Source organism: Amblyraja radiata, chromosome 2 (assembly GCF_010909765.2).
Source record: "Amblyraja radiata isolate CabotCenter1 chromosome 2, sAmbRad1.1.pri, whole genome shotgun sequence".
NCBI classification, from domain to species: Eukaryota; Metazoa; Chordata; class Chondrichthyes; order Rajiformes; family Rajidae; genus Amblyraja; species Amblyraja radiata.
Genome location: NC_045957.1, coordinates 42,057,151 through 42,077,491, shown reverse-complemented (window position 1 = coordinate 42,077,491; position 20,341 = coordinate 42,057,151). Strand labels below are relative to the sequence as shown.

Below are 20,341 nucleotides of genomic sequence, written 5' to 3'. Positions count from 1 at the left end.
TGTGGTCAATAATGAGATATTGGAAGGAATTTGGAGGAATACGATCTACCAACATTTGGATAGGCATGGACTGATTTGGGATAATCTGCATGGTTTTGTTCTTGGGAAATCATGTATTATAAATCTGTTATGATTTGTTGATGCTTCAGCAAGGAGAATTGCTGAGAGCAAAAGAGAATGTGTTATAGACATGGACGTTAGCAAAGCCTATGGTAGGGTCCCGCAGTCAGCTAGTCTGGATAATCGGATTACATGAAATCTAGGGAAAACAAACCAATCAAATATATAATTGATTGATGGTAAGAAGCAGAGGTTGATGGCGGAAGATTGTAATTTTAACCAGAGGCCTGTAATTAATGGTACACCACAGGGATCAGTACAAGGCCCACTGTTGTTTGTCATCTATATTAAAAGTTTGGATGAGAAGCTACAAGGCATGATTGGTAAGTTTGCAGATGGCACTAAAATTGGTGTTATCATAGACATAAGGTGGTTATCAACAATTATAGCAGGATCATGATCAGCAGATAAGTGGGCTGAGGGATAGCAAATGGAGCCTCATTCAAATGAGTGCTAGGTGTTGTATTTTTGGAAGTCAAACCAGGAAAGAACCCCCACAGTGAGTAGTAGGGCCCGGGGTGTTTTGTAGAAAAGAAGGACCCGAGAATGCATGCACATGGTTGCCTGAAAATGGCATCACAGGAAGAGGGTAAAGAAGATGTTCGACATGCTGACCATCATCAGCCAAGACAATTAGTTTCGGAGCTTGGATGTTATGTTGGAGGTGTGCAAGATGTCGGCAAATCTGCATTTGGAGTTTTGTGTATAGCTTTGCTTTTCCTACAATAGGGAATATGACATTAAGCTGGTAAGAATGCAAAGGAGATTAATGAGAATGTTGGCAGGAAGTGTGGGCCTGAGTTACAGGGCGAGGTTAGGCAGGCTAGAACTTTATTCCTTGGAGTGCAGGAGACTGAGGGGTGACCTGAAAGAGAAGTATAAAACACAAGAGGGACAGTGATAAGATGGATACACAAAGTTTTTTTTTGGAAGGGAAGGAAAATCAAAAACTACAGACCATAGGTTTGAGGTGAGCAGGGAAATATTTAATAGGAAACTGAGGGGCAACTTCTTCACATGGAGGATGGTAAGTATACGGAACAATGTGTCGGAACTGCAGATGATGGCTTAAATTGAAGATAGACAGAAAATGCTGGAGTAACTCAGTGGGACTGGCAGAAGGGTCTCGACCTGAAGTGTCACCCATTCCTTATCTCCAGAGATGCTGCCTGTCCCGCTGAGTTACTCCAGCATTTTGTGTCTATTATAACATGTGTTGTCAAACAAAGTGATCTTTATTGTTAACACAAAAGAGCTCTCAGAACCACAACAAGGGGCAAGGGTGTTACCAGCAGTATATATGCCCCAGGGGAGACCCATGACCCGCTCTTTCAGCCAAACCAAGTCACATGACCCAACCCCCAGAGCTGAGGGTTCGCACCATCGCCGCCACCATATCATGAATAGGAAAGGTTGAAAGAGATATAGGTCAAATGCCGACATGGCACCAGCTTAGATGGCATCGTGGTCAGCATGGATGATGCTGGCCAAAGGCCCTATTTCCATCCTGTACTACTCCAGGGTTTTAACTAAATACATTTACTTTCATTTCCCTGACACCAACAAGAGTTAGTGTAAAGGAGCCAGAGACATCTCACCAGGAGGGACTGAAATAAAATAGAAAAATAATCATATTATCCAGTGATAGGACCATTTTAGAAATGCATGTAATTGATTTTAGCATGAAATACAGAATGACAAAAAATAGAACAGCAGTTAAAAATATTCAGTGCAATCAAAAGTTCTCATATTGCTGCATTTCTCCATTGCTTACAATTTCCACACAGCATGCCCGAGGCATCACTTCAATAAGAGTCACTCTCACCCTGCATCACAAACACATCGAGTGAAAATGAAAGTGGAATGTGCACAGTTGACATCTAACAAAATGTGTTAATGGTGGTTTTAATTATTCTCAAAATAGTTTGTTGCATAATTTAGTCTAACTTGCTACTTGTATTGAGAAATGTCCAGTCGTAAGAATTATTAAGAATAATATCAATTGGAAGCTTTGGAGTCACTATAAGGGGTTCTTAAGGGGTTGGACAGGCTAGATGCAGGAAGATTGTTTCCGATGTTGGGGAAGTCCAGAACAAGGGGTCACAGTTTAAGGATGAGGGGGAAGTCTTTTAGGACCAAAATGAGAAAAACATTTTTCACTCAGAGAGTGGTGAATCGATGGAATTCTCTGCCACAGAAGGCAGTTGAGGCCAGTTCATTGGCTATATTTAAGAGGGAGTTAGATGTGGCCTTTGTAGCTATTCAGGGGGTATGGAGAGAAGGCAGGTACGGGATACTGAGTTGGATGATCAGCCATGATCATATTGAATGGCGGTGCAGGCTCGAAGGGCCGAATGGCCTACTCCTGCACCTATTTTCTATGTTTCTATAAAAGGAAGGAAGTTGGGAAATCTCATTTGCAAAATAATATTTTGTAAAATAAATGCATGCCACCGGAAATTATTTTGTCCATTGGGGGCCATTGCAATGTAAACAGTAAGTGTTGTGAAAGATTTTCAGCTCAATGATGTTTCAGCATTATAGGCAAATCCACGAGGCAAGTGCAAAAACATAAGTGAAATTTCTAACATTTCATGGGGGATGACATAATAAAAATGTGGTGTGTATTAAACAACTGAGTGGTGCTGCTTTACTATTGCTTTGTGTGCTATCCTTATAAATCATTCCATGCACAAATACAATCAAATCATACACAAATATAATAGGTGGCGCAGAAAGGAAAAGAAACAGAGTGCAGAATGTGGTCTTACATTGACAGAGGACGTGCTGATTAAAAAGTGAGAGCTGTGATGAGGTTGATTAGAATAAATGCAATGCATGAGAAGTCCATTCAGGAGACTGATAACCGTGGGGAAGTTGCTGTTCTCAAATCTGATGTATCTTTTTCCCCCAATCAGAGAGTGGAGAAGAGAGAATGGGGTATGAGTGTTCCTGGATAATGTTGTCCGATTTCCCAAAGCAGCATGAAGTACAGATGTAGTCAATGGGGGTGGAGGGGTAACTGGTTTGTGTGATGGACTTGGCTGCATCCACATCACTCTGCAATTTCTTGTGGTCTTAGGCAGACCAGTTGCCATATCAAACGGTAATGCATCCATATGCATTCCACAGTGCATCAATAGAAATTGGTAAAAAGTCATCAGAAACATGTTGAATTTCCATAATCTTCTGAAGGACTAGTCTCAATGTGATTTATGGGCCACAATATCGATGCGGTTGTACCAGATTAAATTGTTAGTGATATTTATACGTCGGATCTTGAAATTTGACCATTTTCACCAGCACAATTGAACTTCACCCCAGTTCCTGAAGTCAATGATCAGCTTCTTCATTTTGCTGACATTGAAAGAGAGACTGTTGTCTTGATATGACACTACTAAGTCTCTATCTTCTTCCTGCACTCCACCTAGTCATTGTTCAAGAACCAGCTCACTATGGTGGCGTTATCTGCAAACTTGAAAATGCAGCTCCATTCTATCAACATATGACAGTGTCGTCAACCCGGGAATTAACCTTGTAAACCTATGCTGTACTCCTTCAATAGCAAGAATGTCCTTCCTCAAATTTGGAGAACAAAACTGCACACAATACTCTAGGTGTGGTCTTTAGACTGGCTATCTCCACTTTAATCCTTCAGTCCAGTCAAATGGTCCCTACCTTAAACATCGATTGTCCGTTTCCCTCCACTGATGCTGCTAAACCTACCTAGTTCCTCCAGCTGAATGCTTGTCCGAATAATGGGTTATTTTAAGGCTAGAGGATGCAACTGGTGGACTGCACCAAGGGTCAGTTTTGGTCAGTGGGGGGCACTGTCCTGTGCACGGCTGCCCAGCCAGCAGCTGTCTGTCTTTTCATCTTTTTATTTTTTATTTTAGTTAGTTAAGTGTTTTGTTTGGAGGTCTAGACTTTTTTTATGTGGGGGGTGGGGGGGGGGGGGGGGGGGGGGGAGGGGGGGAGGGGGAAACTGCCTTTCAGGGTCCCTACCTGGTCGGAGAGGCAGCTTTTCTCCGGGCTGCAGCTTCGACCCGTCCTCGCGGCCTACCAGCGGGGCTGGAGCGGCGTTTCCTGTCGGGGACCGCCCAGAACCTCGGCTTCGGCGGCGGCACAGCGCTGGAGCGCTATCGCGGAGCGGAGCGGGCGATGCCTTGCCTGGGTCTGCCGCGCTGGAGCTCCGGTGAGCTGAAGATCGCTGAGGAAAACATCACGGAGCTGCGGGACTGTGGAGCAACCAGCTGCGGGCGGCGGTGCTGACTTTACACCGGGAGCCTAGGATCTCTAGATGAGATCGCCAGTTGTGGAGCTCCAACCGGCGCGGTCTTGTTGGCTTTGGAAGCCGCGGCCTCCAGTACGGAAGCAGCCGTTCCAGGGTTCCCAAGCCGCTGAGAGGACTCTCCCGACGCCGGAGCAACATCATCCGGCGAGAACGGCCAGGAACATCGGGCCTCCGTAGAGGCAACTGTGGAGGCCACAATAGGCCCGACTATGGGTGAACTGGGGTTGGGGACTGGACTTTGTGCCTTCCCTCATAATGGGAACCATTGTGGGGGGATGTTGTACTTCCGGTGGCGCTGGTGCCAGCTGCCTCCACCTACAGCCCGGTATCTTTTTGTTTGTTTGTTTATTTAGTTATGTAAAAGTGTGTTTTTTTGTGTTTTTTTTGTGTTTTGATGTGGGGGAAGAGGGTACGGTGCGGGGGATACCGTCCTTCAGCCGCTTCCTGGTGAAGACGCGACTATTATTCGAGTCGCGTCCTCGCCCCCCCCCCCCCCCCACCACCAGCGGCCTACCTACTGGATTGGCGTGGACTTTCCTGCGACCAGAGCTCCAGCAGCGGCGGGACAGCGCTGTAACATCGCGAGGCTGGCGATGCCTTACTGGGGATCGCCGTCTGGAGCCCGGAGTGCTGGACCTGCGGCACCGACATCATGGAGCTGCGGTTTGCGGAGCTCCCAACGCGGGCGGCGCTGATGGACAGCGCGGGGTCCTGCGACTCTGCCCGGCTCGGCCTGCGGACTCGGGAGCTGCGGACTCGGGAGCTGCGTACTCCGGCTGTGGGAGGCGGCTGATCGGGAGGTCCGGGCCGCTGAGGAGGAGGATGTTCACCGTCAGGGATCGGCGTCGGCGTTCCACCAGCCCGGCGTGAGGGCCTGAACATCGGGCCACCCGGGGCGGTGACTGCGGGTGCTAGGAAGGCCTCGACCACGAGTGAACATCTGGGAAGAACGGAGGGGAGGCTGGCTGGACTATGGTGCCTTCCTCACCTTGGTGCCACTGTGTTATGTTGTGTCGTGGACTTTCAGTGTTTGTGCTTTTTTTTAAATTCTATTTTATTTTTAATATGTTTTATTATTTATTATTATTTATTTATTTTTATTTTTATGATACTGCCTGTAAGGGAAATTCATTTTGTTGTCTCTAACTGAGACAATGACAATAAATTTGAATACAATACAATACAATACAATGTTCTTTATGTTTAAAACTCTTATTAATGTTATGTCTGTATTCCTTCTTTATGTGCTGCAAAATGGCAAGAAGTATTTCACTTCACTACACCTAGGTGTATGTGAATGTGACCAATAAAATACCTTTGATACCTTTTTGGTCATCAACTATAATAATGGCCTTGAGAGAGTGGACAGAGTGAAAGGTAGCCAAGTTAACCGATGACACCATAATAGTGATGGTTTGCAATTAGGATATTTGGGCAATAAGGAAAATATATATTGATAGGCTGAGATAGCTTGGGCAAAAACAAGCTAAATAGAATTCAGATTGGAAACATCTGATCTTATGCACACTTTTGAGGTCTCTGAAGGCAGACGTATATAAATAAATTTCTGATAAGTACAAAGGGAGCTACATGTTCTTGTACATGAATCACAAATAGCTAGTGAGGATGTGCTGCAAGGGAATAGGAAGGCAAATGGCAATATTGAGTCAGATTCATAGAGCACAGAAACAGACCATTTAACCCAGCTTGTTTAAGCCGACCAAGATGCCCCATCTACGCTAGTCCCATCTAATCGTGTTTGGCCCAGATCCGTCTAAAGAACATTTGGGCAGGTACATGGAGTGGAAAGGTTTAAACTTTGTTGTAACCCCTCCTCAACTACCTCCTCTGGCAGCCCTTTCCATATACCCACCACCCCTTTTGCGAAAAAGTTGCCCGTCAGGTTCCTGTTAAATCTTTTCCCTCTCATCTAAAGCTTTTGTCTTCTGGATCTCGATTTCACTCCTCAGGGTAAAAGAAGGATCTTACTTAAATAAAAAGGACTTGCATTTATGCATAAGAGGCCATGATGAGCAAAGCAGAGAATTGAGATACATGATTGAACAAAATACTTCCATTACATAACATTTTTTCATTACCGCTAAAACTCTCACGTCTGTTCAAAGGCAAGGAAATAATTTCAAAAAACGGTGTCTAGGAAATGCAGTGACCAAGTCGAGCATCTACAAAACCCTTCACTATAATTCCTTATTCTTCCCTCGCTCTAAAGAGGCAGCTTGATCTACTCAATACCTCCAGTATTTATGGTCGTAAATTATTAACTATTTTAATAATGCTGACTGAGTGATGCATATGGGCTGAGGACAGTGGATTCAAAGTAGCTCCTTGGGAATCTTGGCAGAGCCAGTTTTTAAATTGGTTTGTTTCAATCACATTAAATGTATTACATAGTACTAATTTGTATCTGGATCTCCTCAATACATTCCCTGTACTACCATTATTTTTTACAGAGACAGGCTTGAGTTTCAATCAATCCTCCATAGCTTTGCTACACCGCAAGGCATGAGAACGATATGAGAAAGTACAATTTATACACAAGGGCTGCAGAAGGTGGTTTACAAAAAAACAGAAAGTACACATACTGTTCCAAACCTATAATTAGCACAAAATCATAATAATAAACATATTCTGCACCAGATAAACTCAGAATGCATCTAGAGTTGTGTAAAAGGGAAACATCTCAATGAATTTCCAATGAATGATAAAAGTAAGAAGAGAATAGCCAGGTGAAGCATTGCGCTCAATACACATATTTTATTATTTTAGATAATGTGACTGAAATAAAGTGACAAAGACCTCTCTGAAATGAGTCAACATATAACTGGAAGAAATGTACAAAGGTTTATTTCCTATACTATGAATTGAATATTTAAAGACATTCTAAAAAATGAGTACCTCAGGGTATTTTTAAGCTGTTGTTCGAAATTAATAATCCACAACAATAGGTACTAACTTACTCAAATGCAATTTGTAACTGCTGTTTAATGACAAAATTTGGAAACTTCCCTGAGCAGCTTTGTGTGTCAGGTGCCTTATCACTGTGCTCACTAAAATGCAGAATACTTTATTAATTCTCCTTTTTACCCTCCATTCACGATCCTTTCCGACTGTATTTCCATGCTGATCTATTTTGATAAAGTGGTCATCATCAGGGCCCTCCTCATTTGCCTCCTCCCAACGATGAAAGAGTGGACATAGAAACATAGAAACATAGAAATTAGGTGCAGGAGTAGGCCATTCGGCCCTTCGAGCCTGCACCGCCATTCAATATGATCATGGCTGATCATCCAACTCAGTATCCCGTACCTGCCTTCTCTCCATACCCTCTGATCCCTTTAGCCACAAGGGCCACATCTAACTCCCTCTTAAATATAGCCAATGAACTGGCCTCGACTACCCTCTGTGGCAGGGAGTTCCAGAGATTCACCACTCTCTGTGTGAAAAAAGTTCTTCTCATCTCGGTTTTAAAGGATTTCCCCCTTATCCTTAAGCTGTGACCCCTTGTCCTGGACTTCCCCAACATCGGGAGCAATCTTCCTGCATCTAGCCTGTCCAACCCCTTAAGACCTTCATTGTGCATAAAATTCCATGTAAAAGGCAGGGAACAGCAGCTGCCACTGAACATAGCCTTTTCCCATCTTACTAAAAACTTTGATTCCAACAAACAATGGGGACTGTGGAAAATCCTGCTCAATATCAGCTGCCCATTTAAAAGTATCCTGGCAGCACTGATTGATGAGGAGTCGGCTTGACCCATCACTATGCCGTTGGGTTCCTTTCACCACCACTCCATATAGCTGTTACAGTCTGCTAACTCACCCAGCTAGAGTAAGTCCTCAGAGGCAACCCCGTCTACCCATTCCAACACCAGGACCTATGACCCACTGCCAACTCTCCATTTCTCCGTAGAGTTCATCATGTCCCACTTCCCTGAATTGACCACCAAATGTTAGGCCACTTGAGTGCATGGGAGATGAACTCAGATTTTTCACAACCACCAACTTTCGCTTTCACCTTCTATCACTGCCATCTTGAGATCCCACTGACAGGGAAGGGAAACATATTTCCATTCAGGAATAACATTTGCTATCCTTACCTGGTCTGCCCATTATGTGAAAGAGGTTTATATACCTCTGTTAGGTCACCATTCAGTCTACTATGCTTTAGAGTCCCAGCCTAACTAGTCTCTCATCATAAGGAGTTACGAGTTAGTGGTGGACTTTAGAAGGAGAACAACGCCCTTGTCCCCCGTCTCCATCAATGGTGGGGATGTGCAGTTTACCAAGAAGTACAAATACCTTGGAGTGTACCTGCAGAATAAACTGGACTGGTCCAGGAACGCTGAGGCCCGGTACAAGAAGGGACAGAGCCGGCTGTACTTTTTGAGAAGGCTCCGCTCCTTCAACATCTGCAGTGAGATGCTGCAGACGTTCTACCAATCGGTGGTAGCCAGTGCCATCTTCTTCGTTGCCGTGTACTGGGGCAGCAGGGCGAAGGCTGCGGACACCAATAGGATCAACAAACTACTCAGGAAGGCTAGCTCCATCCTGGGGATGGAGTTGGATTCACTGGAGATGGTCAGAGCGAGGGTGCTCCTCAAATTGCAGAGCATCCTGGACAGTACAGCTCACCCCCTCCATGACACACTGGTCAACCCGAGGAATACTTTCAGCAACAGACTGGTACCACCAAGATGCAGTCCAGAACACCACTGGAAATCCTTCTTCCCTGTGGCTATAAAACTGTACAACTGCTCCGCCTTCTGTCATGGGGTAGACGTATCGTATCGTATGACTCAAACACTGCAGATCCCGCGTCAGCTTTTTAAAACTTATTTTCTTTAGTGACATCCTTCCTAAATCAGGCCTACCAGAACTGCACATAGTATCCCAAATGTGTTGTGGTCTTACCAACATATTGCTTAGCTGAAACATGATGTCCCAAATCTGTACTCAATACCCTGACCAATGAAGGTTAGCATGCCAAATGCATTTTTCACAACCCCGTTAACTTATGTCATCACCTTCATGGAACATGTATCTGTACCTCAGGTCTCTCTGTTTTGCAACATATCCTAGGGGACATCTATTTACAGTGGTTTTCAGAACCAATTGACAACTTACAGAGATCAATTGTCAGGTTTCAGCATGCAGCCAATGCTTATGTTTGCACTCACTCAGAGTCCAATCTCTGCATAATTCTCAACTCATTGAAGCGAGAGAGATTGAACTTTGCGTTCAGCATCTACAATGTAAATGTTTTCTACCAACGAGCCCCTACTGCCCTCCAACAATACTTCAGGAATTAGAGATACAGCGCAGAAACAGACCCTTCGGCCCACAGAGTCCGCAGTGACCAGCAATCACCCAGTACACTAGCACTATCCTACATACAAGGGAAAATTTTACAATTTACAGAAGCCAAATAACCTGCAAACCTGTATGTCTTTGGAGTGCGAGAGGAAACCAGAGCACCAGGAGATAACCCACGTTGTCACAAGGAAAACGTACAAACTCCAAACAGGCAGTACCCGCAGTCAGGATCGAACACAAGTTTCTGGCATTGTAACGCAGCAACTCAATCACTGTGCCAATATGCCATCCGAATAGTTGATGGCAGGAGCCTGGACATGAACATGTATCTTGGGAGCCACTGGTCAGTGAAGACATGCTTTGAAGATGAGAATCGCAACTACCTCCAATACACCAGAAAAGCCTTTGGCCAATTGATAAAATGTTTTTTTGAAAATGAAGGCATCACATTGAACACAAAACTCTGTGTGCTGGCCAGCAGTGATCTGTACTCTTCTACAGGCTTCTGAGACCTGAACTATCCTGCTTCACCTGCTTTAAAGTGGCCACTATCATCCCTGTGCCAAAGAAAAACAAGGTTTCATGCCTTAATGACTACCATCCAGTGGCCTTGACATCCACCATCATGAAGTGCTTTGAGAAGCTGGTTAAGGAATGCATTATATCCAGTCTACCAAGCAACCTTGATCCACTGCAGTCCGCCTACCACCACAACAGCTCCACGGCTAATGCCATCTCCATGGCCCTACAATCATCCTTGGAACACCTGGGTAAGAGAGTCATCTACATCAAACTCCTATTCATAGACTACAGCTCAGCTTTCAATACCATTATCCCATCCAATCTCATTGCCAAACTCATTGAACTTGGAGCCAGCATTCCCCTCTGCAACTGGATCCTTGACTTCCCAACCAACAAACCACTATCAATGAAGATAGGTGACAAATCATCCTCTGCGATCATCCTCAATACTGGTATCCTGCGAGGATGCGTTCTCAGCCTCCTTATGCACTCGTGATTGTGCAGCTAGATACCAATCCAACTCAATTTACAAATTTGCAGACAACACCATCGTAGTGGGCCGGATATCAAATAAGGAAGGAGATTAAGAACCTCATAACCTGGTGCCAAGACAACAATATGTCCCTTAATGCCAGCAGGAGAAGAGCGATTGTGATCAACTTCAGGTAACAGACACCTTCGTATATATTGATGGCACCAAAGTAAAGCTTCAAGTTCTTACAAAAAATATCACCAGCAATTTTTCCTGGACCAGCCACATTAAGCACACCAACATTTTTACTTCATTGGAAGGCTGAGGAAGTTTGGCATTTTCTCAACAACCCTCACCAACTACAACAAATGGGCCATAGAAAGCATTTTACCAGAATGCATCACAGAATGGTTTGGGAAAAGCTCCATCCAAGACTACAAGAAATTGCAAAGAATTGTGGCTGCAGCCCACACCATCATGCAAACCAACCTCTCTTCCAGTGACTCCACTTTCACTTCACGCTGCCTCAGCAAGGCCATCAGCATAATCAAGGACCTGTTTCACCCTCTCTTCTCACCTTTCCCATCAGGCAAAACATATAGAATTTTGAAAATATGTACCTTCAGATTTAGTGACAGTTTCTTCCCAGTTAACGGAACCCAGCTAAAGAGCGGTCCCGACCTCCAATCTACCTGGTCAGACCCAGCCTGAAGAAGGGTTTCGGCCCGAAACGTCGCCTATTTCCTTCGCTCCATAGATGCTGCTGCACCCGCTGAGTTTCCCCAGCAATTTTGTGTACCTCCAATCTACCTCATTGGAGACCATCCAACTATCTTTAATCGGACTTTATAGTTAACTAAACGTTATAACCTTTATCCTGTATGTGTACACTGTGGACAACTTGATAGTAATCATGTATCCCCTTTTCACTAACTGTATAGCAGGCAACAAAATGCTTTTCATTGTACCTCGGTACACATGACAATAATAAATTATACTAAACTATCCGTGCCGTCCCCTCAAGGCACTACAGGCCCCACTACTTCCATACCAGAGTTCCAAAACAGACATTTTATTCCAAATTATTTTTTCTGGGAAGAGATTACCAGAGAGAGACAAGGAAACATTTAAGGTTGTGCTCATATATTCCTGGAGCAAGTGCACTGTCTATGTCCACTCAAAGAGGTGAAGAAGCATTTGGAGGTTATTAGGAATAGAGTCCATGCATCGGGTACAGATGCAAGATATTCTGAAACTGTGGATGCAGTGCATCACTGCATACATTCCTGTCCCATCTGCTCCTTAAGACACCTTTCACTCCCATCTATGATAGAATCTGTGATTCCCACTTGAATAATCTCCCTAGATTCCAATGAAGGATGAGGATGCAAATCATCCTCAATCCCAAGCGACAGCTTAATAAAAATTCTATCTACTTTCCACATGAACTGTTAATAATAATGATTTTTTTAGGGCTGTTAGGGGTAGAATTTGGATCATTATTGCAGAATATTTTAAAAATATTACATTGATTTCTGGCACCTGAGAAATGACCAAAAGCAGTCCAAATTCCATTAATTTAGGGACCATCTAGAAAGATTGGACTGAAGTAAGTTAAAATCAATATGCCAAGGCAGTGCACTTTGCGGCAATTATTGTCATTTTCCTATAAAGAGTGAACCTCTTGAATTTTATTTTCTGCAATGCTTTGGAAGTCTTTGCATTGGTTTGGATGGAGTTCACCAGCAGCTGTCAGTTCCACAGAGAACGGCTGGTTATTTCCATTCTGCAGTTCAGCACATGAGGGGCATCGAAAAAGGCTGAGACAAGCTGGAATTCAGATGCTGACTTCACCGCTGGACCGTCAGAGGTGTGGGGGGGGGGGGGGGGGGGGGGGGGGAGTGGAGGAACGCCATGTCTAATTCCCTTCCTGGTCACGCACCTTCTCTCTTCCTGGACCTTCAGTGATGACCTCCCACTTTGTCCAGCCCATTTTCCTGGCTGCTTATTTCACAATGGTCAGTTAAGGACCCAAACAGGCAGCCTTCAAATTTCTATGTGGACTTTAATGCAAACATTAAGCGAGAGTTAGTAATTTGGGTAGTAGGTAAACTATCTGTGTTGCTAAGGGATGCAGAGTGTGTTGGATTAAATCCATGCAAGATGGTGGAGCTATGTGGGTACATTTACAAAGTTTTGTGTTTTCCTGGTTAACACCGAAGGATTTGAAGATCAGATGTGCCTGCAAAAGAAGGGCTATGTACATTTCTTCCTCCCCAAAGCCCTTATTTGATGAGAGAATCACAATAAACAAAATAAAGTGACCTTTCCTCATTATATATCCAAGGATGAACATGCAAAGCTCAATTTGCCATCCATTTCCTCATTGACACAATTGGTTCTGCTACTGATTAAATATCTTCTGATTCCAAAATATGCAGCCTGCCAATTTTCATGAAAATTCTAAGTTGTTACTTTTCCTGATCGAAATTGTTCTGTTGAGGGTTGTTTGCAGTGATGTTTTTGTGACGCTACATGCCAATATACTAGCACCTCTAAAAACCAGCAAACTAGATATTCACATTTTTATAAAACCTTTACAAAAAAACTGTTACAAAATGATAACTAAAGTTTAAAAAATAAAATGTGTAAATTAAATTAGGCAGTTAGACCTTGAAATTGATTATGCACCTTATAGGATGACGATCTGCCATAAACTCCAACAGAAAAGAACAATATCCTTACAGGCATCTTATTGTCGATATAAAATAAATTGGCTGTCATGTCCTCTACAGATGCTAGCTGATCCACTGAGTTACCCCAGCACTTGCTGTTTGTCTCAAGAATCTAACCTCTGCAGTTCCATGCATCTTCACTGGTTAGTTGCTTAATTACATCAGAACTGACAGGCCATCTTCTGTGGCCCAAGAATATTGCTGCATGCCCTTGAGCCAAACTGTGTTGTTCCAATGTGGCCCAAGGCACAGCACAGCCTTCCCGAGGAGTTCTCAGCACTTGTGCATAGCTGAGTGCAGCTTCGGGCCTGTCTCACAGAAATCAAAATGTTTTCGACAGCCCTGGCCCTTGGAACACCAATTGTGAAAGCTGTCAGAGAATCCTTAACACTCACCGTCAGTAAAAATCAGGATCTGTTTAAATTGGTAGAATTTCATTTTCACACTTCACATGGCGATAACACACCCACATGCAAAAAAAAAGCAATTTAAAAAACACATATCCTTCCACAAATCCTGTACTTATTTCAATCAATACCGATTTATCTCCCTAAATTTTTTTTCAAAAAACTCGATTCTCTGATCACAAACTTTATTTGGGATTATAAAACATACTGAATCCATAAATGACATCTATGTAAACCCAAAGAAACTGGCGGATTGGCTCTCCCCAATGTTTTGTACTATTACTGGGCAACGAATATTAAAAACGTAATCTATTGGATGGATAACACATGCCAACAGGTAAACTGGTTAATAATGGAGAGAGAAGATTGTTCATCCTTTAATATAGGTGCAATTCTTCTCTCTCCACTAAATCTGAAGAAAACGGTATATGAGAAAAATCCGATTATCCATAGTACCCTACGAATCTGGAAACAAGTGAAGTCAACCCTTAAACTGAGAAATTTATCTCTTCTCCCACCAATTGGCAATAATCCCTCGTTTAAGCCATCTATTTTAGACAAGACGTTCACATACTGGGAAAGAATAGGAATTAAAAAACTGGGAGATCTTTATGAGACGGGAACTCTTCTCTCATTTCAAGAATTAGTCGAAATATCATCTGAAAGGTAGCCAATACAATACAATACACAATATTTATTACATGTCATTTGAACCTCAGTGAAGCTCAAACGAAACTCCGTTTCCACAGTCATACAAACAAAGACAATTTCCTACAGACATACACACAATTCAATTTACAGAAACATCCATCACAGTGAACCCACTGTGATGGAAGGCAAAGTCTTTTCTCTCCCCTGTTCTCCATTTCTCTCCCGATGTTGAAGCCCCAGGCAGGCGATGATAAGTCCCACGGCCATTTTAGGCAGCGCCGGGCGATGTACGGCCCCGCTCCCGGTCTAAATGTCACAAAGTTGGAGCCCCCGGCGGGCGCTGGAATGTCCCACGGCCATTAAGCCGCGCCGGGCGATGTACGGCCTCGCTCCGGCTCGTTCCAACCCCGTGACACGGGCGGGAGAAGTCGCGTTGCGGGAGCTCCGGAAAGCGGTCTCTCACCCGAACCCGCGAGCTCCCGATGTCCCAGTCCACCGGACCTGCGGCTGCAGCTGGAGCCTCCGAGCTACGTGGTCGGGCCGCAGCAGCGAGCCACCACCGCTCTCCACGCTCCGATGCCGGCCAGCCCTGCGATGGTAAGTCCTCAGCTCCGCAGGCTCCGCGACTGGAGCCCCCAGGTCGTTCCAGCTGGAGACCGCTCCACGGTGCTAGGCCCCAACGACAACGTAGACCCGACAGGGAAAAGGTCGGGTCTCCCATATAGGGAAGAGATTTTTTTAAAGTTTCCCCCTTCCCCCCCCCCCCGCATATACACAGTTAAAAACACTATTAAAAAACACAAACAACTACATTTAACTAGACAAAAAATAAAAAAAAAGACAGACAGGCTGCAACACAGAGTCGCGCCGCCACCAATACTTTAGAATATCTTCAAATAACCATATAACCATATAACAATTACAGCACGTAAACAGGGCGGATGTTGGGGGAGTCCAGAACCAGGGGCCACAGTTTAAGAACCACTTTAAAACCATTTAGAACGGAGATGAGGAAAAACCTTTTCAATCAGAGAGTTGTGAATCTGTGGAATTCTCTGCCTCTGAGGGTTAGATAGAGCTCTTAAAGATAGTGGAGTCAGGGGATATGGTGATAAGGCAGGAATGGGGTACCAATTGTGGATGATCAGCCATGATCAACGTGAATGGCGGTGCTGGCTCGAAGGGCCGAATGGCTTATCCCTGCACCTAGTGTCTATTGTCAAAATATAAATTAAATTTATTTATCTTGCCAACTTTTCTTTATCATTAAAAGCTGCCAGCATCTCACCTTCCTGGCCCAACACAGATGATCTCCACCCTTAACTACCTTGAAATTCATATGTCACAATTTGTTCTCTCATTCTGTCAATGTCACTTTATAATTGTAATGTTGCCATCTATACTATTTAATATGCCACGATTCTTTGCAGCAATCGTGCATGTAGGGCTGGCTCATGTCAAAGTTGTTAAGAAAAATTGAAATAATGACAGACCCTTTGTTTATGTTGGACAGTTCCTGTCATTTGGGAACTTTCAAAAGCACTTGATAAGCAATAGTTTTGAATAGTTTCCACTGTTGTAACCTTGGAAGCATAAAATCTAGATTACTTGGAGCAAAACCCTATACACAATGATAACCAGATTGACTGTAGTAGGATTAATGATTGAAGGATAAATAATTACCAGAACCTGAAAAAAAATATTAAAAGCAAAAGGAACTGCAAATGCTGAAAATCTGCAATAAAAAACAGAAAAGGCTGGAAATAGTCACTGGTTCAGGAAGTGGCTATGCCAAGTGTTACCATTTCAAGTCAACAACTTTATTTGAATTGCCAAAAGGTTCAGGATTCTGAAACATTACCTCAGTTCTCAACTCCTCGGGCATTGCTCAAGCTGCTGAATATTTCAAACATGTTCTGCTTTTGGATCCTGCAGAAGAATGCATGCTCTTGAAACCATCATGAGGATTGTTTGACAAAGGAGAAAGCAGATACTGCCTCTGTGTAAGGTATTGTTCAAAGTTCAATAATAAAGCATTGCATCAGTACATTATGGGAATGACAGCCTTGAATTGTGTGCTCATCACCAGAGTTGACGTCAGGTGAAAATGTTAACAAGCAAGTCATAACCAGTTGAGGCTGGTTCAGTTGAGGCTCCACCATTGTTCTTTTCCTCCAATTCAAGTACCCATTATCCTGAATGCTAACTACCAATTATACTCTCACTGACAATTAAACATGGAATCCCTGCAGAGCAGCCAGACAAAGTGGCACATAATGGAGTCTGAATCATAGTTTTAAATTACAAATGGTTAATGCATAATTCAATCCCAAAAGAGCAGTTGTAGAATTTAAATTCAATTATTAATCTGGAATTGTAGATTAATCTGGAAAGCTTATTGGCAATGATAACCTAAAACCTGCTATTTCATTAAAAACTCAACAGGTTCACTGATGTCTTTCAGGAGAGACATTCCAGCTACCCTGACCAGTCTGACCTCAAGGTGGCTTCAGACCCAACAAGGTGGTTCACTTAAAATGCCCTCATGAGTGGCTAGCAACCCACTCAACTGAAGGGTAATTAGGATAAAGCAACAAATCCTGGCTTTGCCAGTGATGAACAGTCCCCCAAAATGGAATAAACAAAATCATAAAATCCTGTAAGCTTATCTGTGAAATAAAACTCCAATCAAATAAGTGTCCGTATTCTCTTGAATTCTTCAGCCAGTCAAAACAGTTGACAAGGAATGAAACAACAAGCTATCATATTTTATGCCCGGCGTTAAAGGGCTTTCTCACGGTGCAACCTGACGCAATATTTAACAAGAGTTTAACATCATGGGAACCTCCTGCGATAACAGTACGGCATTCGTGGACCACCGAGGACCTCCGTGGCGCTAACGGCAGGTAGTCGTGTAACTTTGTAAGGTCGGGAGAAAATTCAAACATTTTTGAATTTCTCCAAGAGTGACTTGAGCACTTTTTGGTGAGCGTTGCAACATTGTATGAACGCAGATGCCAGTGCGATATCCGTGTGATATCCATAATGACTCTTGCGGGTACCGTGGGAACTCCTGCGAACGGTAAACCCGGAAGCTTGACAGAGGGGACATAAGGTGAGTAAAAAAGGTGGTCTCAATATCGCCAATGGACCATGTGTCCATCGAGGACGTCCCACCTAATTGTCATTGTTTGAGAATCTTTTTCACAGTAAGACTTGCAGAGATGCCTCTCAGAAAAGCGCAAAGAAAGGGGTCAAAGAAAGTCAGAAAGTTTTTAGCCATGCAGGTAAATGAGGAGAAGACTCAGCAAGAGAGACAGGTGGAGAGGCAAGAGGAGATGCCAGAGATACCACTGCCTGTGGGCTCCTTGGAGCAGGGAGAGGGTGATCAAGGTGGATTTGAGATTGCCTCCCCAGTAGCTGTTGCCTCCCCAATAGCCTCAGCAGACAATAACATAAAGGGAAGATCATATTGTCCAAATTGAGGTCTCCGTTGAAACATGGGCTTAACCCAGTGAGACTTCCTCTTAATTCTCTTTTCTAATCTCACCCTTCTGCCTTCACGCAAGCGTTTTCGATGCACATGTTGCGCTAATGCATACAGCGCGTCAATGAAAATAACAACCAGCCTGTACTCGAACCAACTTTGTATAGGCATGTCTGCAAATGAGCCAATTCTACGAACGGAGGATATTTATATAGTGTGTGAAAAAAAGTGACATCATTTGTGCCACGTGATTAACTACACTACAGTCCACGATGTTCATTCACGATTAACGGGAAAGATCGGGAGACGGACAAGTCACTCGCACAAATGACAGAATTGCCGAGTACCGTGGGAACTCTTTATCTACCCCCGTTATATCGTGCGGAACTCGTGCGGAACCACGACCACTTCACTCTGGTGACATCTTGCGTCAGGTCGCACCGTGAGAACCGGCCATTACTTTTGCCGAGTTACACCAACTATGCCACCAACTCCAGTAGCTCAAATTTCCTGCTTGATTGTTTGAAAGAATTCCGTTCATGGACTGGTTGTAACCTGCATCTTGGAATGAACTCAAAAGCCCAGAACAAGGCAGGTATCCTCCGCATAAAGAACGTACCGTCAATATTACTGATTAAGAAGTGAAAAATATAAAGATTAATGAAGACTGAAATATAAAATATGGTTTTAAATCGTCAGTGCGTGCACGCAGCTCTATTAACATGAAATCAATGAAATACCATAAGCTATTATTTTACAAAATAAAGCTTAAACAACAGAAAATAAATACCGACCGGAGATAACGCAGCTGCTACTAACACTTGGGCAATTGCGTTTTAAGTGATTTTATCCACAACATCGCAGCATAACATTACGTAACAGGTACCAAATCCACCAAGCTCCTCATCAGAAAGCTGGTTAAGATTTCGAGGCACCACAGAAGTGCGATTCTCAATGGGTAATCCCTCAAAGCACAGACAAATTGACAGTTTGTCCTCTGGTTCCAATAGCGACGTGGAGTGGGAACAACGTTCTTCATTTCTAAGGCGAAATGGACGAACAAATAGGAAGTGTGCCCTTTTTAAAAAATCTCATGGTCCTTCTTCAGTCTAATAGCAGCCGGACCAGTCTTTATCTGGTACTAGCGCAAAGCACATGACGCAAAATCGAAGGATGGGAGGAAACGGTAATTTCATGAGGAACAGTTAGAAGGTGTTCCGAGCTCAGAAATGACAACGCTGCTTGAAATGCAACCCGGGGTATTATAAAGCGTATGATTTAATTTGCTAAACTGGTTATTTAATAGGTTCATAAAGGAATAACGGAAGCATTTATTTTATATTGAATTTAAAATGCATCATGACACTTTAAAATTCCAGTGAAATGCAACATAAACAATGCTATACCATCACTCATGCAACAAACATAGGCATTAATTGAATCAGCTCCCATTACTCTATGTTGCTCTGCTAACTGATGTGCAGTGTTAACATTTAATGTAATCCTAAAGCAACGCAACTGCACATTAAACCCGCGCCGCTTTAGTTCAGCAATAGCATCTGAAACCGCGGCATTGTGAGTGGTTTGACTGTCTCTTTTAACACTTACACTGGGCGTACTTCTGTAGCTGAGAGAATTCTGCAGGACTCAGGGTGATCCACTTTTCCTGGTTAGTCATGGTGGTCTTCGCACTCAATTTCCCTGACATGTCCGGTCCACTTCTGGACTGATGAAGCCGCAGTTGGGTGGAATTCCTACTCTACAGGAACCACATTCGGCTTCAGAGGGTCTTCATTCCTTGGCCGACTTGGAGGGACGATGTATGCGCGAAGCGGCGGCAAGAAGCTACTGCTGGCACAAGCGCCTCCAGATCGAACTGCTGCAAATATCTGGAAACAGACAAAAGCAAGCAGCAGTGATGCATTTGTTCATTAGATCACAACTTGTTTCAACAGAGAGCTGCAGGCTGCTGTGAACGCGTGCCTCTGCTGAATCCAGTCTAAATTCCCAGCATTCATTCACATGCAATCATTACGAGCCATTTTCCTTTTTTGAGATATTGTCAAAAATAAATCTTATTTTTATTATTTTATAGTCAGCTGCAAAATGAGAACTTGCACAGTTCTGAATGTAATCTTTTCCGCGTGCCAAGTGCATCATAAGTTTCTGGCTCCAGGGACCGAAAGGTTCAACTAAAGCTCATTACTCAGTCCACTTGACCTATTTACACCGTAACTTTCTCTAAAATCATGCTATTTACTTTTAAACCAAGATTTAAAATAAAACAAAGACTCTGTTATTTCAACTGTGCATAAGGGCC

The 20,341-nt window shown here is 43.5% G+C and overlaps 1 protein-coding gene across 1 annotated transcript in view; it reads right to left on the bottom strand.

The window, feature by feature from the left end:
- The window catches only part of dgkb (diacylglycerol kinase beta), a 568,450-nt gene extending 548,552 nt beyond the window's left edge, over positions 1–19,898 (bottom strand). The window contains exon 1 of the mRNA XM_033045582.1: positions 19,630–19,898. Coding sequence (XP_032901473.1) covers positions 19,630–19,729 — 100 coding nt within the window. The 5' untranslated portion in view covers positions 19,730–19,898. The remainder of the gene's footprint in view (positions 1–19,629) is intronic.
- Positions 19,899–20,341: the final 443 nt, after the last annotated feature.